Consider the following 27,746-nt stretch of genomic DNA (forward strand, 5'->3'; position numbering starts at 1 on the left):
TGATATCTGCCACATGTTTACAGAACTACAAAAGCATGCTAACATATGGGTAATTTTATTTATCATTTTTCTGTTCAGTGTGCTCCAAAACTTACTGAAATTTGGCCACCTGGAAGCAGAAATTGGAAAGCCAATCCGAAAGCATATCAACATCTTCAAAAATAAGGCTTCAACCAATTGGAGACCTTATTTATTAGTTTCTCATCTTAGCTACTTAATAAAATACACAAATAGAGACATTCTGAATAACTTCCTGTTTGGTTTAGTGAGTTTCGGGTTATTGGGAAACAGACTGTAACCCAACAAATGCAATACTGCTCTTAACTCAATGCTTGATTTAGTTAAATATTCAGCATTTATTTATTCATTTAGTTGATCAGTATGCATTTATTAAACACCTAATATTTACAAGACACTGAACTATAGGGTAAGGTACTATAAGGATAAATAGTGTCTTCTGTTCAAAGGACTCAGGTAGAGACAAATGAAAATAGAAAGGCAATTACATGACAGGTGACGAGGGCTATGAAAAATATATCTTAAGGAGCATAAAAGATGGTCCTTAATCCTAGCAAAGATTTCCTGAAAGAAATGAGATCAAAGCAAGAATTAGAGGATGCATAGGAATTTTCCATGTGAAGGCAGAGAGTGGAGTAGAGATTAAGCAGTTTGGTAATAAAGGCATTTCAGGAAATGGAAAGAGCAGAAGCAAAGGCAGAGAGGCGTGACAGTCTAGTCTCACGTTCAAGGGACAAAAACAGTTTGGAGCAACTAGACAATTAAATGTGAGGCATGAGTCGTAAGACGTGAGAATCAAGCACTGGGCATGAGCCAGATGGTGGAATATGATTCATGCTTTAAATAATTCAGACTGTTAAACTTTGGGTATCGGAGAGCCAAGGGAATACTTGAAGAATGGGAATTATGTGGTTAGCTCTCCATGATAGTGATAACTTGGGTACATGCAAGTATGTGACACGTATATGTGCAGGGGACAAAGCTGAAAAAAGAAAGACCTGTTATGAGATTCCTATAGTTCAGATGAGAAATGAGGTTGGTCTAATCCAGGTAACAATCTGGGCCTTATCTCCCTGGGTGAGAAGAGATTTCCACTTCTATAAATATTTAGGAGGTACAATTTTCAGGACCTGCTTATGGTTGGATACAAGGGATAGAAAGAAGAAGAAATCGAAACTGTTTTCAAAGTGTCTAACCTGTATGTCTGAGTGGTTGGTAATGCATGACCTGGAATAGAGAATATGAGAGGCTATAAAAGTTTAGAATGGAAAATAAATTCAATTTTTGACATGTTGGAATTTGTGGTGCCTCTGGTCTATCTAGAGAGTGGTCTAGTGATCAGTTGGATATACAAAACTAAAATTCAAGGATGGGTGAAGTAGATTTGGGAGTCATCTGTATATGGGTGGTTATTGATACCATGTTCAGAAAAATTGGATGAAAAGGAAAGAAGTGAGATGGAAACAGACATTAATTACATCTAGCTGTACCACCTTCTCCTTCTAGTCAATGCTCATATCTATCAACATCCTAGTTATGTCTCCTCATTTATTGACAGCTTTGGCATATGGCTCATTTTCTGCCTCTCTAGCCCAAACCAACCATCATTAGAGATGATTCATTCAATCCTCTGAGCTCTCGGTTCCTTGATCAGCTTTGATGTCCTTCACCAACTCTTAACTTCAGGAATCCACATCCACACGTATAACTTGTCCTCTACTGTTCCACTACAAAAATTTGGGGCTCAGGGGTCCCATTTCATAAATACAAACTTCAAATTCTCTTCCACTGATGTTTCCACTGCTGTTCTTTAGCCTCATCAAGAACTCTACTCTCTCCCACTACTACTCTGTTGTTTCCCAGTCTTACTCTCTACTACATTCTCATTATTGGTCCCTCTATTTTTCGTTTCTCCACGTACCCCAGAATCTATCACTTTAACCCTTACCTTGCCAATAATCTAAAATCATTTGCCTTGTTATTCTTTTTTCACGTGCCTGACTATCTACAGCTGAATCTAATTTGTTGTTATTTTTATTTGTTTAGCAAACATCTATGTGACACTTATATAAGTTGTTTTATCTAAGAACTTCACAATTTTTAGCTACTTTAATTCTCAAAATGAAGCTATGAGGTGGGCACAACCAGGATGCTCCCTGCAAGAGGAACTCAAACCATCATACAAGGTTGTGATCCCCAACCTGGACCCAAAGTTTTTGTGTTTCATTGACTCTTTTCTCTCTTTTTGGAATGCTTTCTATGGAGAAATCAATCATCATGCTGTGAGAAAGGCCAAACTATTCCATGAAGAGAGACCATGGAGGAAAAGATTCCATCAGGCCTCAGCCAGCATCAACCACCAGACACCAGAAAGAAATGAACCAGCCTTCAAATGAGTTCAGTCTCCAGGGCCTCAGACATCCTTGAGTAAAGACAAGCCATCCTCACTATGTCTTGTCTAAACTTCTGACCCACAGAATTGGTAGGTTTTGCAGGAATTTGTTACAGAGGAATAGTCACTAGAATACTACCAATAACAAGTTTATTGTTAAATCCAATGAATATCTTTCAAGTCTTAATCATACTTGATTCTTTGAAATGTTTAACACAGCCAACTAAACCCTCCATCTTTAAATATTGTCTTCATTTGGTGTGTATAACACTGCATAGTATACGCGGTACTTGCACCTTTCTTGCCACTGCTTATCAGTAACATTGAAAGCTCCTCCACTCTTCCTTAGGGCTCTATCCTAGGCCCTCTCTGGGCCAGCAGTCCTCAATCAGGAGTATGCAGTTGAGAACGGTTTATTAATTTCCATGACTTTAATTATCTCCTACATACCAATATCTCCTAAATATATGTTTATCCCAGATGTCTCTTCAGTGCTTCTGACAAGTATATCAAACCACAAGCAGTAGAAATATCCCCTTGGATGTTTCACAGATACCTCAAACTCAATACGTATTAAAATGAAAGTATCATCTTCCCCATCACACCTGTTCTTCATGTTGATTTTTTTCTTTTTTCAGTAAATGACATCAACATCCAATACACATAATTTCCCAAGGATCAAACGTTGCCTCCTTTTCCTCCTTCGGTACCAATCCCACACCACTATATAATTGCTCAACTTCTATTGATTCCAATTCATTAATACCCCTCTCTTGATTCCTGATGCCACCTTACCTTTGTGCAAGCCACATCAACTCTCTACTTAGTTATTACCATACTTATAACTTGTTTCACTTTCCACATTGCCCTTTTTCAATCTACATACTACGATCAGAATATTTCTATAGTACAAATGTGAATGTGCTTTTTCCCTATTTAATAACTTTAAATAGCTGATCACTTCCCTGGGGATCAAGTTCAAACTCCTGATAATAACAAATATATCTTCAGCCTCATCTTTACCAGCTCCATTCTGCAAAGTCTATCCTAATTTCTCTCTCACTTCCTGGTCTGAAATTCTATCCCATCTGTCTCTATCGCCTCTCCCCTATATTCTTCTTTAACAAGCTCTATATATAGTTAATTCTGTCTCTGTTTATCTAGTACCAATTCAAACAGCTTCTTTGCCACGTTAAGCTACATTAAGCCTCCCTGCCTCTATGGTCTCATAACAGTCTGTGCTTATCTCTATCACAGCACTTTCCACCCATAATTGTGATTGCTGGTTTACATGTTTGTTGTCCCACTAGACTTGTAGCTCAATGATGGCAAAACTCTCTTGTTCATGATTATACACTCAGTGCCAAGCAAAGTTCTACCTAAATAAATAGTGTGGATTAAATATTTACTGGATTAGTGATTAATGAATGGGCTAAAAATGTCTATGACAAATATAATCTTAGTGAGAGTCTTTGACACAGAAAGGTAAAGGGAAAAGCCTACCAATGGGGGCTCCACGGATAGATTTTAAGAGAGAAAGGAGAGGAACACCCCAGACAAAATGCAAGATCCAATAGTAGGTGTGAATAAAAAAGAAGACGTTATTAAGAGTTGTAAATATTAAGGCAAAAGTGTCATGTGTCTCCATTGTGATCCGTATTTTTCCTCTTCAATATATGTGACAAGTTTGTAAGAAACTATCAATCCCCTAAGTATTTTATCATTTCATTCTCTGTGATGGCAGTAGTCTCAAATAGAGAGTTCAATAAATATTCTTCTATTCTGAAACGGTGAAAATCAAAGAATTAACTGGACAAGTTTAAAGAGTAGGGCAGATTGAATATTGGATAACAAAGACATTTTTAAAAATATAATGAAATTGTAAGTTAAATCATTGGTAAAGATTATACATTAAAGTGAAAGATAAAATACACAATTTCTTATCAGAATCTTAATCAGCCTTTTCACTGCCAAGGAATATTTTTAATACACGAAATAATGTCTCTGAACAAAGAACAAGTCCCAGCATCTCTTACATATGTAAATAATTAAACAGTATCTGTTCTAGTAGTAAGTACTTCCATCCCAGGCTATTTCTCAGAATGTCAGAGCTTGGAGAGGAAAATCTGAACTTGAATTGCTTGTGAACCTTATCACTGACATTCATTTTTGGCCTTGTTGATGAAATTGAACTTACGTCAAAAGATAATGAACCATTTTTGCTGGAAACCTGCTGTGTTTGAGATCCACTAGGAACAGGTAGGAAACGTTCTTTTCTGAGTATTGCTGTGAAGACCCTTTAGAACACTTACTGATGTCAGATACAGAACCTTCCTAACTGAATTCATGGCATTTGAAACATCACATTCCTTTTTATACTAAAATGTATTGTTTTTCTCCTTACCTTGCTGTACAAAGGATCCATACACAAACCACATGGAGTTGTAGAGAGTAGTAGAAGTCATTGATCCCATTTGTAATCGTGGGGGATTAAGCCAATTCAAGAGGTAGACCAGTAGACCCACCAGAAGGACTGTGCCAGCAATGCAAGCCCATAGAGAGAGATCAAACGGTGCAAGACAGGCAAACATATCCACTGTCTTCTCAGCCCTTCGAAGTAGCACTCCCACTGAGTAGTCCATGTACCGTGTAGTAAAGTCCACCACATTCTCACGATCTGGGGTGATGGTTAAAGCAGAAATCCCTATGTCGGCTCTCTGAGAAATTGAAAGAGAAAGGAATGCATTAACAGTGTGAAAAACAATTTGATTTGTGGCACTTCAGCTTGCCTTGAGGAAAAAAAAATGGATGCCTCAGGCAGCATCTTAAGTCTTTTTATATAAACTGAATAACACTGCCGAGACTTCTTAGAGAAGAGCTATGTGTGAATTTTGCAGTTCCTCCTGCAAATCTTGCCCCACCAGAGTCAGACAAATTACCTGTTCATATTATCAGTGCATGTGAAATCAGCGAAGAATATTTCAGACACAGATAACACCAGAAGGAAATTGTCTTCTTTGCCTTGGGTCATTTTATCAAAGCCATCATTAACACAGTAGCAAAGGCAAAACGCATTCTAAAGAATTCTTTCTGAGAAAACATTGCCAAGGTATTCAATATATTCTTAACATGTAAATTATTAGGCAGGTTATCAAAAAAAATTCAACATAGCATTTTACCCTTGGTTTAGAGATCTCTGCATCAAAATTCATATTCTTGGGCTCTGAATATATTAGAGTTTGTTAGAGCTTTCATAGCACTAAGTTATAATGTCACATGCCAGCGGTCTCTACCATGATTTTATTGTATAAACCTCAGAAACAATTTAATGAACAATTAAAGATTAAGGAGACATAATTCTTCTTGCAGTAATAACCTTTCTTCTCAGTGTGTGTCTCCTTAGATTGTCAGTAATAGCACTCAAAACTACAGCTCGTGCTATTTAACTTATTTAAAGCCCACAGCCGAGTTGCAATGAGAGCACAGAACAAACGGCTTCACATTTAAATTCCATGATATGAGAACACATATTTAAATATCTAAAAAGATGCGTCTTGTTTGAAATAATGACCTGTGGCTGTGATTAAAGCTGTGGGAAGCTCCTTTCAGACAAATACAAACAATAGCAAATTGTTGAACATTTTCATTATTTTTTTCCTTTTTCATTTGTATTGTTTTATGAAAGTAGAGAAATTGGTTTTATTGTTTTGGGGGACAAAAAAAAGACATGAAAAGTAAATTACCCAGTGGCACGCTAAACCAACTCAGATACATCTAGTCTCTGAAGTAATAATGGCCTCAAAAATATTCTAGCCAGGGGCTGGCCCCGTGGCCGAGTGGTTGAGTTCCTGCACTCCGCTACAGGTGGCCCAGTGTTTTGTTGGTTCGAATCCTGGGCGCGGACATGGCACTGCTCATCAAACCACGCTGAGGCAGCGTCCCACATGCCACAACTAGAAGGACCCACAATGAAGAATATACAACTATGTACCGGGGGGCTTTGGGGAGAAAAAGGAAAAAATAAAATCTTTAAAAAAATAAATAAATAAAAATAAAAAAATTCTAGCTAAATTTAAGTATCATGTGTGCGAGATACATATATGTATAGTATATAATGTATATATTATATCAGCTCATATATATTTGTTGTTAGGCCCAGTGCTAAGTATTTAAATAATTTTTCTCATTGAATCCTTACGAGTCATGAATTATGTTTCCCTTCTATGCCATAGATAAAGAAACTAAAACTTGAAGAGCCAAAGTAACTCGTTCAGTTTTCACAGTTAGTAAGTAGAGAAGCCAGATATGAAAGCAACGTTTTCCTTACTCCAAAGCCTGTGTTCATAACCACTTTACCATAGGGCAAGAAATTACTTATCATCCAAATGACCCATATTGTAGGAAGGGTAACTGGTTTTAGGACAATTTTTACCTTAAAAAAATCTGAAATTTTGTTTTTTTAAATTGTACTATTTACATTGCAACAAGGCCATATTAATGTAAGTACCATGAGTCTAGAATTATTAACTGAGAGTTTTAAACTTAATAACTATATGAAAATAAACTTTCAAAGAAATAATTATTCTTGCTTTCAAGCTCATATTAATTTTTTATAGTTAGTTATTAGAAATTGGGTCTTTTCAGATTGAACATCTAACCTGCATCCTTAACTCTCTAGTCCTATCTTTTCTGAGCTTCTGAGTTTATCTATTTGTGAAACGAATGTAACCATGTGGAGCATGACTGTTGGGAGCTGACTCATTTATCTCAATCTTAATGGTGAATAAATAACTCTCCGAGATTCAATTAGACTCTCAGAAGGTGCATTTACTTTTCCAGGACATCAAAGTACCATGGATCAGTAACTTACTAATTGATGCACTTGTGACCCAAAGCATTTTATGACTCAACTACAGTCAGAAAATTTCACCTAAGGGGAAATTTATCGACAACATGTTGATTTAATATTTGTAAATGTTCATAAATATTTTGCTAATAAATAATTAAATGTTTTACATTTAAATAATTATGAATTGGAAGTGAGTTTCTATAATGGAATAAAAAAGATATCTAGGGAACAATGGATTTTTTTTGGAAAAGGGAACTGATTATTTTGTATGTACTAAAATATCTATTAAATATAATAACTACTTGTCTTATTTCTATGGAGAAATTTCTAAATTCTGGCTCACTTTCAATACTTGGCTATTCTGTTTTCAAGAAAAAATTCCCAGTCTCCCTGTGGAAAGCATATCAGAATTATATTATGGACTATTTCAAACTACAAATACATTTACACACACACACACAAAACATACACATACACATTTTCCTGTCTCTGAGGTTTGTATACATCTTCCTAAGGAGGGGCCTCACTCCATCCTTCAGAATCAATGACACAGCAGACCACTGTGCTTGATATGAGTACGTGACGGTCTTTACTTGTGTTAGAGAAGTTGTGCTGGAGCAGAAAAAAAAGCCAGGAACCACTGATTCAGAAAGATGGTCCTAAAACTTCTTGAAAAATCTCTAAACAACCAGAAATAATGAGAGACAAAGGGTCATTCGTATCCTTCTTTTCCTTCTTTCTTCCTTCCTTCCTTCCTTTCTTTTTTCTTTATTATTATTTATGTATATATGCATGTATATCAACTCACTTTTCCAGTTTCTACAATGACTTTTCAAATCTTTACCCTCATGAAACCTTTAATCTTCTCACTCCCTCCCTCTCAGAAGATGACCTCCACCACTCTTTTATAGAGAACATAGAAGATATCAGATTAAAATTCACACTTATTTCTGCCTCTCAACCTATATCCCAGACCCAGCCTATTCTGTTTAACCTCTGTTTACAATAGAGGAGCTGTCCTCCTTCCTATATAAGGTCGGCCCTCCATCAGTAAACTTATTAACCAATCCCCTCCATTTCAGATACTTAAACTCCTGTCTCTTATGTATTCAACATCATCCTGCCTCTGTAGATTTCCTATGAAAAGATTCTTTAACTCTTTCTCATTAGAATAAAAACAAAAAGAGGAAAGGCTTTCCTTCTGCTCTCTATATCTCTGACTCCCAATTACTACCCATCTTCTCTTGCTTTTTCATAGTCAATTTTCTCTAAAGATTTGTCTCTATTTCCACACCTCCCAGTCACTGTGGGAAGACTCTTTTGTAGCCATATTGTTAGGTACTCTTACTCAACAGACACAGCACTTCTTAATCTTTACACTGTTCAGTCAAATGGACATAATTTAGTGCTCTTTAGGCTTCTAGGCAACATTTGACACTGAAGACTGCCCCCTCCACCATAAACACGTTTCCTTGGATTTCCTGACTTAATATAAGCCTCTTTCTCAGTTCCTTTTTCAAGCTCATGTTGGCAATCCTCTGGACTTGGGCATGCACCCTTTTTTCATTCAATATCCTCTGTCCAGGCAATCCCATTCATATCCAATACCTGTATTGACCCCATCTACAGACATGATTTATAAACTTATATTTCTAGATATAGATCTAAGCTCTGGAGTCTAGACTATTTTATGCAACTACATAATTGACATTTCTACTAGATGTCTTAAAAGCTCCTCAAATTTAACAAGGCCAATACCACACTCTAACCAGTCCTCTTACAATGTCTCCAGCCTTGATGAATATCTTTTTACATGTCTTAAATCTTGGTGGTCTCATTGTCTTTCCCAGTCTTATGCCCCCAATCCTGTCTGTCACGATTGATTTCACCTCCTGGGAATCCTAATATCCATTTACTTCTCTACTATTTCCAGCTCCCATCATTGCTTATGAGTCTATCTGAAATCTAACTTTCCTCCTCTCTAATCCCCCTATTGCAACCAAAGTAATCTTTCTCTTGAGCAAATAGGATCCTTTCCCCTGCTGCAGTTCAAAGATTTTCAATGGATTTGCATTGCTCTTAGGAAAAAGATTAAAAGCTTTAATATAAGTCTACACATGTTTAGATAGACTGTTGTCAATTTACCTCAACGTATTCATATTGGACCATTTTCCTTTCCAGCACTTCTTCCTGATGCATGTTCTTTGTACATGCTGTTACCACTGTCTGGATTGACTCTCCCGAAACTTCATTAAGTAAACTCTTATTCATATTTGTAAATCAGCTCAATTATCACTTTCTCAGGGAAGCTACCCATGACCTCCTCTGATAGAATAATAATTATTGTTGTTTACACTATCAGAAGCCTATATACCTCACTTCCCTAGCAGTTATGACAGTTGTAATTTTACACATATTTGCATGATTCTTTGAATAGTGTCTGACTTTTCTACTAGACTTCAAACTCCATGAAGGCAGGGACTGGGACTTTGTTTTTTCAAATTGACATATTCTTAATATCTACCACATTTGTTTGGCATGGATTCATGATCAATAAATACGTGCTTCATTTATGAATGAATCCAGATGGAACATTCACTAGATGCTCATTACCCAAGTCTTATAAATCTCTTCTATTTCTCAGCATTCCCAACAGAGACAGGTTTTTACAGAATAAAAAGAAAATGGTAATATAAAGATTTACTAAGTTTTATAGCAGTGATAAAAGAATTATATCTTGAATAATTACTTCAATATTTAAAATACGGTTCTTCATTGGTTTACCAATATATTTATGTTTATGTTATTTGTCATTAGCTAAGGTAATTAAGAGTCTACTATAGTAGGTTCAATATATTGCAAAATATTATTATATGTCAAATGTTTAATGTAAAAGTGATTATTTGAATTTTGATAAAAACTAGCACTTAAATTGAAATATAAATTTTTCCAAAACTATTCTAATTACACAGTCATAATATTTTCCTTAAAAGGAGATATGAGATTGGTATTCTCTTAAATCATGAAGAGGAGATAATACAATGGGACATGAATAATAAGCTATATTCATTGAAATTTAGAAGCTTCATCTTAGAGAAGTTGAAAAACATTTACTCAATTTAATCTGAGACAAATGATCACATCTAACAAATAATTATCTAATTTATCCTTAAACATAATGCTAAGGACATTATATTAATAATAATAATAGTTATACATGTACTTAATGCTTACTGTATACCTAGTGCCATGTTATATGCTCCACATAAATTATTTTATTTAATATTATTAGTCCAAATGCCTCTTTCCAAGATGAACAATTTACATTTGAAATATTCCAATTAATATAAAGCTTTGATTTTATAATGAATTGATATCTGCTTCCCTGTATCCTCTGTTATCTTCACATTATAAATCTAAGTAGATCTGCTCTATGACAATCTTTCAAATACCTGAACAACAATATCTTATTCCCTACTTGGAAAAATTATTTTAAAACTAAAAATAATTTACTTATTCAATCTCTCTTCCCAAGATAGGATTTCCATATCCCTCAAAATACTGGTCGTTCTTCTGTGAACATCAATGTTTCTTCAACTGATACGGATAAAATAGGTTGGGTTTTTGTGTGTGTGAGGAAGATTGGCCCTGAGCTAATATCTGTGCCAATCTTCCCGTATTTTGTATGTGGGTTGCTGCCACAGTGTGGCTTGATGAGTGGTGTAGGTCCACACTTGGGATGCAAACCTGTGAACCCCCAGCCACCAAAGCAGAACACGCTGACCTTAACCACTATGCCACCAAGCCTGCCTCCTTTTTTTTTTAAATGAAATTGGAGCCTGAATCATTTTTATGAGGTGAAATACAACACTGCCTTATACTAAATTTAAGGTCAAATAAATTTTTAAAATATTTTTGAATGAAACTATCAATCTAAAAGTCCTCATATGTCCTATGCGATTGATTTTGAAGAAAAATGTTGGATTTTATATTTGTCTTTCATCAGTTTCATTCTTTGGTTCTTTGGTCCTTTACCTCTATCTGAAATATTTTCCACCTTGACCTATCAACCATCATATCAACTTTTTCTGCTAGCTTTGAGTCATTTGGAAGTTTGAGAAGCAGGCCTTTAATTCTTCATCGTTACCAGTAAACTATTGATGAACAGGACACGGACAAGGTCAAAGTACTGCAACTTGCCTCTAGAGTTCTACCCACTTTGACAATAGCTCATTAGTTAACACTCTAGATAAGCTTGTTTAATCACCTATGAATGTTCTTTACTATACCGTCACCCAGCCGGGCTTCATGACGTAGTTTTTAAGTGCTTTGTAAAGGGCATCACTGAGCTCAAAATACATGTGTAATCAGATATTCATCTTTTCATGAATAGCTAATGGTATCAAAAAATTAAATTGACTGTTCTTTTTTTACCACCTACAATACATCTGATTAATAATCCATTCTGTAATTTTACCAGAAAATAAAATCAAACTCACTACTCTGTGAGAATGAATTTTCTTTTCTAATTTTGAATATGCCAATCTCCAACTGTGTAACACCTCTGCTTTTCGTGTTTTGTACATATTATCTATAGTAACTCACGTATCACCTCAGCAAATGCATCCTTTCTCCCAGGATATCGTCTATTTGGACATGGAAATTCGAACTCATTAAAAGTGCCCATCATGAGCTGCAATTCTTTCAAAGTTTTTCCCCCTATCATTCCCACTTTAAAGATATTTTGCACAAAGTGAAAGGAAATAGTTACTGAAGAGCTTTGGCACGCATTTAACAAGCACTAGGTCTATCTCTGCCTATTCAACTTCTTGAGCCATACATTTTCTTCTTTTGATCTTCACAAGAATGAACTGTCTATAGATTTTTAAAATTTCTTGATGATTTTCTTAAATATTATTTTATATTCTTTGATCTTCAAATAATGTTTTAGTGTAAAAGCCCCAGGTTCACTTGGGAAAAAGTAGGCATCGAAAAAATGCTAAAGGAGGAAGAAAGGAAGAGTGGGGGAGAGAGGGAGAAAGGAAGGATGGAAGAAAATAAGGAAAGGAAGGAGGAAAGAAGAAAGAACGTATTCAAGTCTTACATCTTTAATTAATGATATACGATGTGACTTTGAGCAAGTAGCCAAATTTTCATCATTTTAGATTACTTATCTGTACAATGAATGGATTGTAATTGATAACATAAGAGCCCTTCTGACTCTGAAATTTTAATGCTAAAAATTATTTATTGAGACCTTATTATATGATCATTGCATGCTTGCTAAAAATAGAAATGTTTTTGCCCTAAAGACTTTAAAGGTTCAACAAACCTTTCCAAATAAGTACAGTATGTAAGTTATTACTATTCATAGGACAAACCAAAAGGTAAGTAATGGGGAAAAGAAAAATAACCAAATTGTCAAATTAATCAAAGTTATTAATTTTCTCAATGTCAAGATTTATATGTATTTCTTTGGAAGAAACATGGTAGGTTTTAATTTTTCCTTGTTATAGATTAATCTTTCAGTTTCAATTACAAACACATAACACAATATCCATTACTCTTCAAATATACCACTGGAAAAGAATAAATTGCCAGGTAGAACCAATGAAATTGTTGTTAAAGTAACTTTTATTCTGAAATTAAGATCACACTTAATCACTCTAGAAAATTTTAAAAGAACAAAAAACTATAAAGAAGACATTCAAATCCTGATAAGATGACCACTATTGTAACTCCGTTAGTGTTTTTATATATTTAGTTTACACTTCTATGCAGGGTATTTGTGAGTTCATTGAGAGAATGATATGAATTTGAGTATGGCTTAGCATATGATAAGGCAAATAACAATCTAAGACAATTACTGAGGATATTTTTGTTGCTGCTACTATCGGTACCACTATTATTTATTTATATAGTGCTATCTATGCACTAAGTACTTTTCAATAATTAATTCAATTAATCTTCACAAACACCCTGTGAGTTAAATACTATTCTTATCTCCATTTTTTAAACAACAAAATTGAGGCACAGCCAGATTAGGTAACTTGTCTAAGATCATATAGCTAAGATCCAGGATTCTAACCCAGGCAGGTTGTCTCTAGGGTCAAGTGATATGAATATAATTATTCTTTTCCCCCAAAATAATAAGCCACTGACCTCAGTATTGTTCTAGAAGAATCCATAATATTTCTCCTGATTTGAAGGGATTCCTTCAGCATATGCCTAATTCATACATTCATACATGCACACGTGCACACACATATTCTGGGATTTCTATTCTCTTCTATTGGTCTAATTCCACGCAATTTTAATTATTTTACCCTTATGTCAATAGCTACAATTCAAGAATTTCTTGCTTCCCTTTTTTTCACCTTCAGAATTTTTAAACTAAAGCCACTTAAATATATCATCCAGTGTATTTTAAATCATTCTCATAAATTCATAAAATCTCTTTGGTATTCTAAGTGGACTCAAAGATAACATAATTTACTGTAGTCAGCAATAACATTTTAATAGAATCTTTGGATCTAAGAACATTGTACCTTTCCATCTTTCTAGTCTATTTATTCAAGTCTAATTTTACTCTCTTTATTGTAACTGTATATGGCAACTTATGCTCCTGTGTGCTTTTAAACTGACCTAACTATGGAAATTTCTTATTAAAGCTAATAACTTTTCAATTGATTCTCTTGATTTATTTAAGTTAAGTGTCATATTTTCTGAAAATAGTGTTAGTTCTAACTCCTACCAGAATAGTTATTACTTTTAATCTTTTCATTTCTTTTATTACAATTGTTATATATTTCAGAATAATATCAAATAATTATGTTAGGGTTGGCATTTCTATCTTGTCGCAGATTTTAATAGGTGTGTCTTTATAATTATATTTTTACCATTAAATAAGAGTTTGGCTGAGATAGGAAATTATTACTCTATCTCCCATTTAATTAAAAAAATTGAGGTTGCAATTGAAATTTCAAGAAGCTTTATTTTAATTTTGAAAGAACTTCAAATTTAACAGAGGAGTTGCAAGAATAGCACAGAACTCTTTTATATGCTTTACTCAGATATAACAATTTTAACCTTCTGTCATAGTTGCTTAATCATTGCTTCTTTCTTTCCTCAACACACACACATAACTTAGATATATGCAGATATAGAAATATACATACTATTTATTTTTTGAACCACTTGAAAATAGGTTGCACACATCATGACTCTATCTCTTAATACTTCAGTGTTATTTAGCAACAACAACAATATTCTGTAACACAACCACAGTGCAGTTATCAATCTCTGGAAATTTAATATCCATACCATACTTTAATCTGCAACCCATGTAACAGCTTTGTCATTTGTCCCAATACTGTCCTGTCTTAACAATTTAGTCCAGGATCAGGTCTTGCATTTAGTTGTTGTGTCTCTTAGTTTCCTTAAATCTGGAAAGGCATTGAAGTACCTGTTCTCTAAAGGAGTGGTTGTGTTCATCTGTGAAACATTAGGTCTTGTCCTGTTTTGTACAATAGTTCTTTAATAAGGTTTTTTGTGGAAATTGGTCAAAGTTTCTACTTTTTACTTGATTGAATTAGCTAATGCTAATGATTTGTCTCTTTTGTTGATATTTTCTAAGAACTAGGATTTGACTTATTAATTTAATCCAGTTTTTTCTATGTAACTTATAATTTTCTCCTTTTATTTTTATTATCTGCCTTATACCTTGTTCTAAAATTTGTAAGACTTTTTCTAGCTTTTGGAGATGTAATTAAACACATTTATTTTCATTCTTTCATTTTTATTTATATGGATTGTTAAGACTATGAATCACTCCTTTAAATATTCTTTATAGATTCAGATAATGTAGTGTTTTTATTACCATTACTTTAAAAAAATATCTGGGGGGCCGACCCTGTGGCTAAGTCATTGGGTTCCCCCGCTCCGCTTCACGGGCCCAGGGTTTCGCCGGTTCAGATCCTAGGCGTGAACATGGCACTGCTCATCAGGCTACGCTGAGGCGGCATCACACATGCCACAACCAGAGCGACCTACAATCAGAATATACAGCTATGTACTGGGGGGATTTGGGGAGGTGGAGGAGGAGGAGAAGGAGGGGGAGGAGAAGGGGGAGGAGGAAGAGGACAGGGAGGAGAAGGAGAAAAAAAGATTGGCAACAGGTGCCAAACTTTAAAAAACAGAAAAAATCTGTAATTTACGTTTGTATGTTTCCTTTCTCCCAAGAGTCAATTAACAGAAGGCTTTCCCAGTTTCAGGTAGAAAGCCTTTTTCAGTTTTGTTTTTTTTTCTAGCTTTATTATGTTTTGATCAGCAATATAACCCCTCAGTGGAACTTAACGGTGTTGTCTGTGACACCTAGTCTGAGTGAATTTTGCCAGTGTTCATGTGTGCTTGAGAAGATGGCATATTATCAGGATGTCGTGTTTGAGATATATATATTGATGTATCTTACAGTTTATGTTATTTACTACTGTATGAATTTTGTTATATTTACTGTGTTTTCCCTGTGCTTTGTCTTTGCTATGTTTTTCTTTTGGTATTTAGTAAGGTCTGTGCTTTTGTTATAGTGGCTAACTTTATATCTGCACTTTCACTCCCTACTTTTTCCCACTTAACCTTTTACTCTCTGCTTTTTCAGTTTTAAATGAAATCTGTGACTTCCACTTACTCCCTACACCACAGTGAATCATGATATTATGTTTTCCCCTTTCTTTTCCTCTTTTTCTCCCATTGTTTAATACCATCCTTTCATTTTTAGATCATATGATGATTTCATATCATTATTTAACACATGTTTCTAACCTGGTTTTAGTATCAATTCTACAATTAAATATATTAAATGATCACTATGGGTCATTTTGCCAAGTTTCTCCTGTTATCTCTTGGTTGATTGAGGCTCATACTCCAGTAGTTTCATCAGGAGGTGCTAAATGTCCACTTTTCTCTTAATGCTTGTATGTTTAAAACTGGTTTTTCTGCAGCCACGAAGGAGAGCCTGGGTGGACATAAACTCCTTAGCTTGTACTTCCTCTTTTGAGATTCCCGAAAGTGCTTCTCCAGAGCTGGCTTGCTTTGTGTGTTGCTCTTGAGAAGTCTGAGAGTGATTTAATTTTTTTACCATTAAAAGTAATTTAACCTCTTTGCCTTGAGGATTTTTTTCTTCCTCTTTTAAGTCTAATAATTGTACTAAGATATCGCTCAGAGTTTATTGTTCTGGTTCAGCTTTTCTAGGAACACTAAATACATTCAAGTTTTATTTTCAGGAAGTTTTCTTAGATTACAGCTTTAAACATTAATTGTATCATTGTGGGTTTTTTTCTTCAGAGACTCCAAATATATACATATATATCTTTTGCTTATTTTCCATTTTGATTCTTTCACTCCGACCCTTTTTATTTCTTTATTTCATTTTCATTCCTTTTTTCAATGTAATTTATTGTCCTTTGAGCAACTTATAATTTATGTCTGATGATTTTTGTCTTTTATTTTGTTTTTCAGTATATATCCTGAGGTTGTTGCATTTCTTCATCATTTTGGCCATTTCAATGGTTAGCTTTTGAATTTCTGAATCTGTTAGTTTTTCTTTAAACTTCAAACATTGTTTGAGACATTTAATTCAGTTTGGAGTGTTATGTTACAATTTTATTTTGCTCTGTGGTTGTCTATTTGAGGCGAACTTTGATCAACTTTTAAAATATATTAACCCATACTTTCTTTTCTTCTTAGAGTAGTTTTGAATGGAATTTGTCCAATTATTTTTCTATTCCTGGATAATTTGTAGACAAGGTTCCTAGTTCAATAGGACTTTCTTATGTCAGTATAGTAACATGTGGTCTCTTTAACGTTTGTGGGTGGGGTTGCAGGGGGTTGGTATGTATTGTTTCTGTTTAGTTTCTACAGAATTCTTAATGTTCATTTCACTGCCCTCTTTGCCTTCACTACCATGACTCCAAGGAGCACATATCTTCTCTATTTCCTCCTCCTCCAGGAGTAATGCTTCCTTCAGGGTACCACCTCATCACACTTACTGTTCAGTCCCTTCCCCATAGCCAGTGCTGTGGATTACCAAGTCTCAGACGCGTGTTCAGTACATTAACACTTGGTATTAAACTTTCACTTTCTGAGGGTTATACTGGCATGTTATCTGCTTCCTTCTTTCTTATGAAGTCACTTGTGCCTCCACTCCCCTCTCTTCTCACCCAGAGACTTGCCACGTCACCTGGGACTCCAGTCTCTGTTGGAATTTGATATTATATCAAATTTGACAATTAATGGAATTTTTTCTGGGTCATCTGATAAAGCTATAATTGCTTAGGGGTGTGCTTTCCTGAAATCTGATAAATTCTGGTTCATGGAAGGCACCCTTGCTTAATTTAGAGTAATATATTAAATTTTCCTCTGTTATATTTATTTGGTCATATCATGTGAGATCTAAAAAGGGGAACGTAGAGCCCAGCTCTGTGGCTGAGTGGTTAAAGTTCTGCGTACTCTGCTTTGGTAGCCCAGGTTCACAGGTTTGGTTCCTGGGTGCAGACCTGCTCCAATCACCAGCCATGTTGTGGAGGTGTTCCAAATACAAAAAAATAGAGAAGGATTGGCACAGATGTTAGCTCTGGGAGAATCTTCCTCAGCAAAAAACAAAAAGGTAGGGGGGAAGGTAGATGCTTATGTTTGTTTGCTTCAACATCTTAAGTGAATAGAAGCCCTAAAAATTTCTAAAATTTCTATAATGGAAGAATTTGTAAAAATGTCTTCCAAACTAGGTAGAGACATAAGAGGAGAAATACTTTGGCAGAGTTCAAACATGAGAAGTCACTGAATATTGTTGTTAAGTACTTACAAACTTAAAACATTTTCTAAGTTTTAGCTGTCAAAAATGTGGGAAAAGGAGGGGCCAGCCCCATGGTGTAGTGGTTAAGTTTGGTGCACTCCACTTCAGTGGCCTGGGTTCACGGGTTCAGATCTGTGGTGTGAACCTACACCACTCACTGGCCATGCTGTGGAGGTATTCCACATACAGAATAGAGGTAGAATGGCAAGATGTTAGCTCAGGGCTAATATTCCTCAAGAAAAAAAAAAAGGAGGAAGATTGGCAACAGATGTTAGATCAGGGCTAATCTTCCTCAGCAAAAAAAAAAAAAAAAAAAGAAAGAAAGAAAAAAGAAACAAGAGAAAAGGAATTTTCTAACTTGGATTTCCAGTAAAATGTGTGAATTTGTCAGATAAGTTAAACCATCTGAGTCCATTTAGCTCAACACTGAAGATGGGCCAATGTAAAAGAAAAACACAACAGAAAAAGTTTTATATACTGCAGCACTGGCTAATAAGTTTGCCATCTATAAAACAGAAAAGCAAAACTAAGATGAAAGATAAATAAATTTAAACACTAAACTATAAAAGCAATATACAAATACATGCTAGTTTTTACAGGGTCAAATTCTATAAAACCAGCCTATTCTCTTCTTACAAGTAGAAGAAATACCCAAAACATCAGTGACTTAAATGTCAACAGAGAAGTTCCATGGCTGATTGTCTTAGTTGATAAAGCTTCCAGTGTTAGAGATTGGACTCATTTCCCTGGTGCTCTGATTGCCTCAGTATATAGCTTCCAACTCATGGATTAAGACGGCTATTTGAGCTCCAGCCGTTCTATTGACATTCCAGGGAGGAGGATCAGAATAAGAACAAGAATCCTCCCTTTAAGAACATTTCCCAGAATATTCACATGACACTTCTATATAATTCTCATTGGTTAGAACTTGGTCACATGACCACACTAGCTCAGGAGAGAAGCCGGGAAATGTACACTGTCAGCAGTCCGTAACTAGCTATAATTCAGGAGCTATATTGCTAAGAAAGGAGGAAAAAGATATTTTAGGACAATTAGCAGTTTTTTCTGCATTTCCCCATAGGTAACCATTTTTTCAAGATTGATGCAAGTCCTTTTAGACTCTTCTATCTTTATATATAGATGTGTACATGTATATTTTTTACAAAATTTACATACTACAGTATGACATAACGTCTTCAAGTAATATACTCACACACACACAACTATTTAATCTTTCTAAGGGCTGCAGAGAATTTTAAACAATAACCATTTTTATCACCTCTGAATTTTCCGCACATAGATAGTGGATGGTAGGTACTCAATAAGTGTTTATTGATTATGATGGTACTCTGATAAACTTAACCATTTCCCCTTGAAGAAATTTTAAATGTTTTCTTTTTCTTGCCTATGATAATCAATAGATGTTTGATCTTGTAATTTAGATTAGATTCAATTGAAAATTGTTGCTTAGAGCTTGTCACACTGATATTTCTAGAAATTAATATTTTTCATTATTTCAATAGATGTTTTATCTGACACTACCATAGTGACAAAGGAGCATTAGTTTAGTTTCTATGTTGTCATTGTTAGTCAGATCTCTAAGCCTCCTCCCAGAAACCACAGGCCAGCCCTTCTAGCTTTCTCTCTTCGCAAGCTCCCTGCCCTGCTGTGCCCATTCACATAATGATCTAATTTTAAAGCCCTTTTAGGAACAGTTCAGTTTTCACTAGTCTCCAAACTCCAGCTTTCCTCTTCCAGCCTAAACATGTGTATGTAGTATTTTCCAGCATATATATATAAATATATATATTTATGCTGGAAAATATATATTTCCCTCGCTTTTCATATTTTTACCTGAGTTTATGACATTGCCCTTCCTTTCTTTGTTTTTCTGTATCTCTCATATAGTACTTACCCCATAAGCATCTGTTTTATATTCTCAACTATAAACTTCTTGAGGCAGGAGCTTTGTTTTTCATAGTCTTCTATCCCTTTAAGTATTTTTCACGCTGCTCGCCCCCAGTGAATTTCTAAAAAAGGTCTGTCGACTTACTTGACCTTTGCCATGTGATAAAAGAAAGAGGTGTGTTTATACAACCCTAAATTTTGGCAGGAAAGAAACAGATTTCAGGCTGTATACTGCCTGAAAAAGTCTCTGTTGTTGTGAAGACGTCATTGACTTTATGAGGTTTTTCCATACAGGCCATCGGCCAGGCCCTCTGCGTGAAGTAGTCCCGGTTCGAATGTTTTCAGGTTGCATTCCTGGGGTACACCTCCACATACGCTAGCTGTGCAACCCCGTACAAGAGGTATCATTGCCCTCCCTGTACTGAGGACACATCTGAGGTGCAGAGAAGGTAAATAGCTTGCCCAAGGTGATAGGTGAACAAATTCTGGAGTTGGCCATGCCCACCATACTGTGTTTGCTAACTTTTTTGCTTTTGTGGTTTCTGTATAATCTTTCTCCTAACTACTTACCCAGTATTTGTTCATTGCTCCATTTCTTTTCCTTTTGGGCATGCATGTGCTTTTCAATTCTTACTCTTATTTTTCTGACTTCTGATTTGCCTCTAAGCAATACTCATACTGGGGAAGTAATTAGGAGAAAGACATTAACAGACATGGTGGTGGGTGCACATGCTTATGAATGAGCATGGAAGGCATTATAGGCAATTATAAGAGTTTGAATAATTCTTACACTGAATAAGTTGGGAAACTATTGGAGGGTTTTAGGGAGAGTAAGGTGTGATCTGATTTACATTGTCAAATAATCACTTCGGCTGCTCTGCTGAAAACAGAATATAGAAGGAAGGAGCTATAGCATGGTAAATAGTTAAGAGGCAATGGAAGTAGTCCAGAGGAGAGAGAATAGTGGCTTGCACCAGTGGGTAGTGGTGGAATGGTGAGAAGTGATCATATTTAGGATATATTCCAGGTTTATAGCCAGAAAAATTTGTTGATGCATAGTATACGAGCTATAACAGAGAATAGAGGGGTCAAGGCTAAGTCAGAGGTTTTGGACTGAGTAACTTGAAGATTGGAGTTGCCATACATGGTCACAGCGAAGGTTGCGGGGTGTGAAATCAGGAACTCCATTTTGAACGTGGTACGTTTGAGGTACCCATTAGACATCTAAGAGGAAATGCTGAGTAGTAGTAAGAAGAAACATAAGCCTGTAGTTCAGGTGAGAGGTCTGGGCTGAAAAAGCAAATTTGAAAGTTGTCTACTTATAGATGATAATTAAATCCTTGAGACTGGGTGGTTTCGCCAGCTGTTGAAGTGTAGATAATAAAGACAACGTTGGGTGTGTGCTGAATTTCTCTTTTTCTTCCCACTCCCTACCTCTCATCTAGCTCTCTAGCACTTGGAGAACAAGAAGCCCATGTCCTATATTTTATGTATTCCCCAAATGCCAGCTGCACATTAGGCACCAAGGAATGCTTACTGAGTGCCAAGTGGGAAGCGAGCTGCAAGTTATTTATAAATTGCAAGAGTTCAGGCATTATCCTGAATCATTAAAAGGGATTTAAAATAACGCCATTTCTGCAATTCCCAAGAGGGAATGCTACCATCTTCAAAGAAATGGACCATCAGAAAGAGTTTTTCAGTTATGTAGAGACTTTTTCAGCTTTCTGCGAAGGCATCTTGAGGCTGCTTGTGAGGTGAGCGTATAGAAGCAATCTCTCCCTAAAATGCCCAACTGCAAATCCACATTTCAGTCAAAGGCAAACCAAGGACTGGAATTGAGCAAATTTTTATTTTTATTACAGTAAAATTTTCGGTCATTCTAGAATTCACTTAAGACCGCTATTATAGATGTTTTTAGAGCCCCACAGGGGGACATGTACGTTCTCCCAGAAACAATTTGTCTCTATGAGAAGCGAATCTATAGTGGCTGTTCTCCTGGTCATCTGTGCAGTATGAAGTGAGCTATAAAGTGAGTAAGAGATACATTTGGATGTCCTAGCACAGGTATTGGGAGCCTCTGTGGTCGCCTCCTCCCTTGATACAGTTGAGTCTTGTTAGGTGCTCAGTTTGTTTTTCAATCAGGGAAATCTTCACTGATTTTAAAGGCTGCTGCTACAAAATCATCAAATTACAGAGAAAACTCAGAATCATTAAGACTTAAACAATTAAAATCTAAAGTATCCAAATGGCAGGCAAGAGAGAACCCAGAATTATCTTTGAAGGTACGGCTCTACTTCCAAATATTCATCCTGATATTCATGTGTGAATTTAAAACAAATTCCTCAAATGAGGTTGGTGCATTCACACTAGATGTCAGTGAATATTTAAAGATTCCAAATATGGTTTTGATGTTGTAATAAAGGACATTTCTATTTCTCTTCAGTATTAAAGTTAACTTTTTTATTTAGTAGCTAAAGTACTCAATATTGCAAAAACACAGGGAAAGAGGGGTGCATTCTGTATTGCATACTACCTTTCTAGAATACAGTAAATTTTTACTATCCTCTTTCACTTATAGCATATTTCTCTACGTTTATAATTTCCAGACTAACATAGAATATTATTTTACGGAATAAGAATCCTAAATAAAAATGGCCAATCTAAACACAACGTCCTAAGATTATGCCCATAGAATCAGATAGAATTTCATGGTTGAAAGCCTCTTTAAAAGTTACTTAGACTAGTCTCACCCAAATCTGCACTCTCTTTTATTCCTGAAAGTTATGTTACTCATTAATTTTACCCCTAAACCATGACTAGAGATAGATGAAAATCTAGGTAATAGATGGCATTTCAATAGCCAACAGTGGACTTCAGGATTTATTCATTCTCAAGTTATGAGATTTTCTCATCATAGCACCAGTCTTTATATCACCGTGGCTTTGACTGATGCAGTAGTCTGTTAATTTATATCCTATAAGCCACCAGATCTTTATAATTCTACACGTTTTACTGAATTTTTGTTTGTCCTTGCCTATGCGTTCTCTTTAAACCTAAGAGCCGTTCCTGGACAGCCATCATTCCCTTTGGAAACTACTCACTTTCTGTTCTGTGGCTTTGATTCAAGACTTATTTTTCACCACTTATCTGTGCTTGCCACCTATTAGAGCAAGTACTTAATGATTCAAGTCCTTTCTCTGATTGAATTGCTCCTCACTGTTTGCAACGTCTGCCAATTAAATATCACCTGCAAATTTAGAAAATTGCTCCTACAACCACTCACTAAGACATTTGCATCTACGTAATTTAGTCCCTTTCACAGATCTCTTTTTATCTTTCTTCATCAGTGTTAAAATCTTTCCTTATCAACAACAAACATTTTTGGCCATTTTTTTCTCTTCTACTTACATACACAGAGCTTGTGAGATCTCCCACGTCTATGCTCCAGCTCCATCCTATACGTATATCCAGTGGATATTTTTGAACACTCACCATTCAGACATACAAACATGCATTCCTATGACCACATGTACTTTGCGAGCTTCCTTCTTAACTAACTGACATACTCTGGGAAACTCAATCAGTCCATTAATACTTGTTTGGTCTAATTTAAGAATTAAAACCTTAGTCACTGCCCAATTTAAAGTCTCTATCAGGGCTTTTTTTCTCTTTACCTTTTTTTTTTTTTTTGAGGAAGATTAACCCTGAGCTAACTATTGCCAATCCTCCTCTTTTTGCTGAGGAAGCCTGGCCCTGAGCTAACATCCGTGCTCATCTTCCTCTACTTTATATGTGGGACGACTACCACAGCATGGCTTTTTGCCAAGTGGCGCCATGTCCGCACCCGGGATTTGAACCGGTGAACCCCAGGCCGTCGAGAAGCGGTAGGTACGAACTTAACCACTGTGCCACCAGGCCAGCCCCTGCACAACCACCTTTTTGTTTCACATGGCTTGTAAGCACTTATTGCTGGGCAGGTGTATGTGGGCGGAGAAGTTTTTTAGTGAGTGAAGTTTTACTGGTGGCTACAGATATTTTCAAGACTGGTTTGTAGTGATGGAACAATATAATGGAAATGTGTAAGGACTTTCATGATCATGGGGCATATTTGATCGTCTTCAGGCACCCAACCGAGGACCTTTTTCATTCACAAGCATCACTCTTCCTACACTGCCTTCTCCTGATCCCAGTGGGTGGCTTCCAGCTTCTGGCCTTGTCCTAGCTAACTACCTCTGCCTTCTCTAGACCAAGAGAATCATCCCAAACTTACTTCTTAGGGGATGGAGATGAGAATGATGATAACTGTTGTACCTCCTGAAACTTGCTCTGGTGGTACAGATGGGCCCAACTCTGTGGGTCTAAATTTATGCCTGATGCCTTCCCAACTGCCCCTAACATCCCCTCCAGTGCTGACGGGAAAGGGGGCAACTCACCACCATCTCTGGTCCTCTGAACTCTCCTCCCAAAGTGAGCTCTCTCCTTCCACTAACTTTTTTGTCCCTCCTACTGGCAAAAGTAACATTGCCAGTCCTCCTTATCCAGGCTCAAGGGCAATAACTTAAGACTGTAAATAACCATTTGTGCTCAATCTTCCTGTTAACCCAATGCTTCCAGTTTAGTTTTTATAATGAACGTGAGAAGAATACCTGTGTTTCCTAAACTGTTTTTTTAGCTCTAGACATCATTCACGTGGGTTTCATATGCGCATTTACTAATTGTTCCTAACAGTTCTTCAATAACACAACATCAAAATGTCCACAGCCAAGCTCTGTAACTCTGTTGCCCTTTTGCAATCTGTGCTCCTCTGTCTTCCCTATTTCTGTCACTGAGTGTCCATCTGCTCATTTTCCTCTGCTAAATTTCTCACCAAGTCTCAACACCTCCTTTCTCTTCTCCTACAAGTTATCAAATTCTAGTAATTATATCTTGGAATATTGATTGTTTTCTCAAAATTATTCTTTTTGCTAATCTCCTATTGCTGTTGTTTTAGTAGACCTCTTTTATTCCTCTCTAGATTGTTGAAAAAACCATTTGTCTGTTCTCTTCCTCACTCCAGTGCATCCTTGGCCCTACCTCAGCTGTCTTTCTTAAACATAAATTAAATCCCATTTTTCTCTTATGTAAAAACCTTTTATAATTTTCACTGGCTAAATGATAAAGTCCAAACTCTTTAGCATGGCAAACATGCTTTTATAATTATCCCTATTGTTGCCTCTTACACTCCTACTCATCTTCAAGACTTAGCTCAAATTTCTCCTTTTCTGTGTAATCTTTTCAACTCCCCAGGCAGAGGCTGCCACTCCACCCCTGGGTTGCCATGGTACCCTGTATGTGCTTCCCTATGGCATATATCACACTGTGTTTTAAGTATTTATTTACAACATTTGTCTTCCTTGTACACTCTGAGATCTTTGAAGGCAGGAATAACGTCTTTCATTCCTTTGTATCTATGTTGCCAGGCATAGTGCCCAGAATATAGCATGCATTCAAAAACACGTGGCGATGAAAGGATGAATATAGGGCATTCTGCTTGGCATACAAAGTAAAGTAAACACAACCTCAGCCTTCTGGTTACCAAAAGAGGGACTATGAAAAGAAAAGCTTCTCTCTCTGTTTATATCTATATTTATATCTAGATATAGGTAGAGAGATAGTTCCAGAAGGGTAGTTTGAAAAGAAGTGGAAAAGGTGTACTCAGAAGACAGGATTACCAAGAGAGGGGAATGGTTTGAAAGCCTTATGTGACAGAGCATGAGTTTAGCTGGGGTGGAAAATTTAGGAAGCTGAAGTGGGTAAGGACAGCCAAGGCAGACTGAAGCTGAATGTGCTCTATATGGAATGTGATAAAATGGAAGAGGGAAGTGAGACATAGACTGCAGAAAATAATGCATGCCTTTCTAAGGAGTTCTAATTTTTTTTTAGAAAGGGAGAGAGGAGACAGGTTTTTGAGAAAGGAGTGAGATTTTTTTGAAAAATTTAGGGATGTAAATGTTTTTAGTCACTCCCCAAACCCTTCTCTATATAATCTGATTTTTTGTCTTTTACTCATAACCATCCAAACTCCAGCTGAACCTTCGTTGAATGTTCAGGTCTTGAAAACCTGTGCTGAACTGTTTCTGACTGTTACTTTCCTCATTGTCATGTGACTTGGTTTATTAAAATCCTTTTCAGAGCAAAGTGACACTAGAACTCTGCTCCCCTCTGTAGCCAGGTAAGGGGGTAAGCACTTGGGCTCTGGATCCAGGCTGCCTGGGTTTGAATCGTGAATCTTCTACAAGTTGGCTGAGTGACATGGGCAAGTTACTTTAGCTCTCTAACTCTGTTTCATCCCCTGCAATACTGGGATAATGGTAGTACCTACCTCAGAGTGTTGTGAGAGCCGAGAGCTAATAGATGCAAAGTAGACAGAATTGTGTCAGTAATAGTAAGCTCTATATAAGCGCTAATAATTATTATTTGGTCAATTTCAAACTATGTTTTTAAATTCCCTGTGGTATCTGTGTTAATTGCCAGTGCTGTCAAGTGTATTGCTGACTAAAATATGTGCCTCTAATTCTAACGATGTTCTATTTTTATTATGAAGCACAATACATCAAATAGTTCCAAACTATATAATGCAGGGTTGTAGCTTTTTTCTTATAAACACACTAACAATTCATTATTTCATATACTTTATTTTTTTAACCTTACTAATAGCCCTACCTTATTATAACAGATTTCCCTTTAGATTCAGATTGCCTATCAGTTTCCTCTTTTGAAACTCTAAGTTCCTATCTTTTATAGCTTTACCTACCAGAGTCTTAACGTTTTCTTATGGATCATCTGACCTCTTCATGTAGCAGTGAAGCAATGATGCTAATGATTCATCATAGCTTTGCAAATATCTGCCAGCCTATTGTTTGTAATTTAATGTAGTTATTATAGTTTTTGATTTATTGATGATTTAATTTTTGTGTGCATATAACTATTGATAGTTTCCATGTAACTAATCCCATTATTTTTAAGCCTCTGAAAGATTTGTTTTGTCTGTCCAGTATCCATTCTCCCATCCTCTGATAATACACCCCAATCTTCTTGGGGAATCAGCATTCCCACATGCTTCCCTCAAGTATTTTACATGGAGATACTCCCACCCTCACTGCCTGAGTGGGGCATGGGGTGCAGGCCTGGCACTGAGAGCACCACCCCTTGCGGCCCATCTCAGTGCTAAAACTGTGAGTAGAATGCAGGCTCTTCGTTGGAACTATTGGTAAAAGAACATCTCTATTTATATTGTGATAGATAAGAGCGTGAAATCTGAGTCTGGACTGGCTAAAGTCATTTTGCTGACAAAAGAAGGAGAGCCTGCCTGAGAACTGGGACAAGACAAAGGGAAGCAGAGCTAAGAGATGGAGAGAGTGAGACTGAGGCCTGAGGACAGGAGCCTGGATCTCATCCCCAGATGGTTCAGTTTTGTAAACCATTAAATTATCTTTTCACTTCAATTGGACTGTCATTTGCATCCAAAGATGTCTAATTAATTTAGCTTCGAAAATATAGGAAGGTTATCTTTCAAGATAGAGTGGGGCCTGAGCCTGTTTTCAAGCAGTGGGAAAGGAGCAAGGACATGAAAGAGATTGAAGATGTAAGAGAAATAAGAGCAAAGAAACGTAGAGGGGCGATTTAAATTTCCCTCTATGCCGATTAGCCTCAGATGAGTGTCCACCCATCTCATGCGTCCACCCCAGATC

At 36.2% G+C, this 27,746-nt stretch overlaps 1 protein-coding gene across 3 annotated transcripts in view; it reads right to left on the minus strand.

The window, feature by feature from the left end:
• Positions 1-27,746, minus strand: part of GRID2 (glutamate ionotropic receptor delta type subunit 2) — a 1,392,659-nt gene that overhangs the window by 314,176 nt on the left and 1,050,737 nt on the right. For all 3 annotated transcript variants that reach the window (XM_070505363.1, XM_070505362.1, XM_014838689.3), the window contains exon 11: positions 4,815-5,127. In XM_070505363.1, the coding sequence (XP_070361464.1) occupies positions 4,815-5,127 (313 nt within the window). The remainder of the gene's footprint in view (positions 1-4,814; positions 5,128-27,746) is intronic.

The sequence above is a fragment of the Equus asinus genome, chromosome 3 (genome assembly GCF_041296235.1).
Source record: "Equus asinus isolate D_3611 breed Donkey chromosome 3, EquAss-T2T_v2, whole genome shotgun sequence".
Taxonomy (NCBI): Eukaryota; Metazoa; Chordata; class Mammalia; order Perissodactyla; family Equidae; genus Equus; species Equus asinus.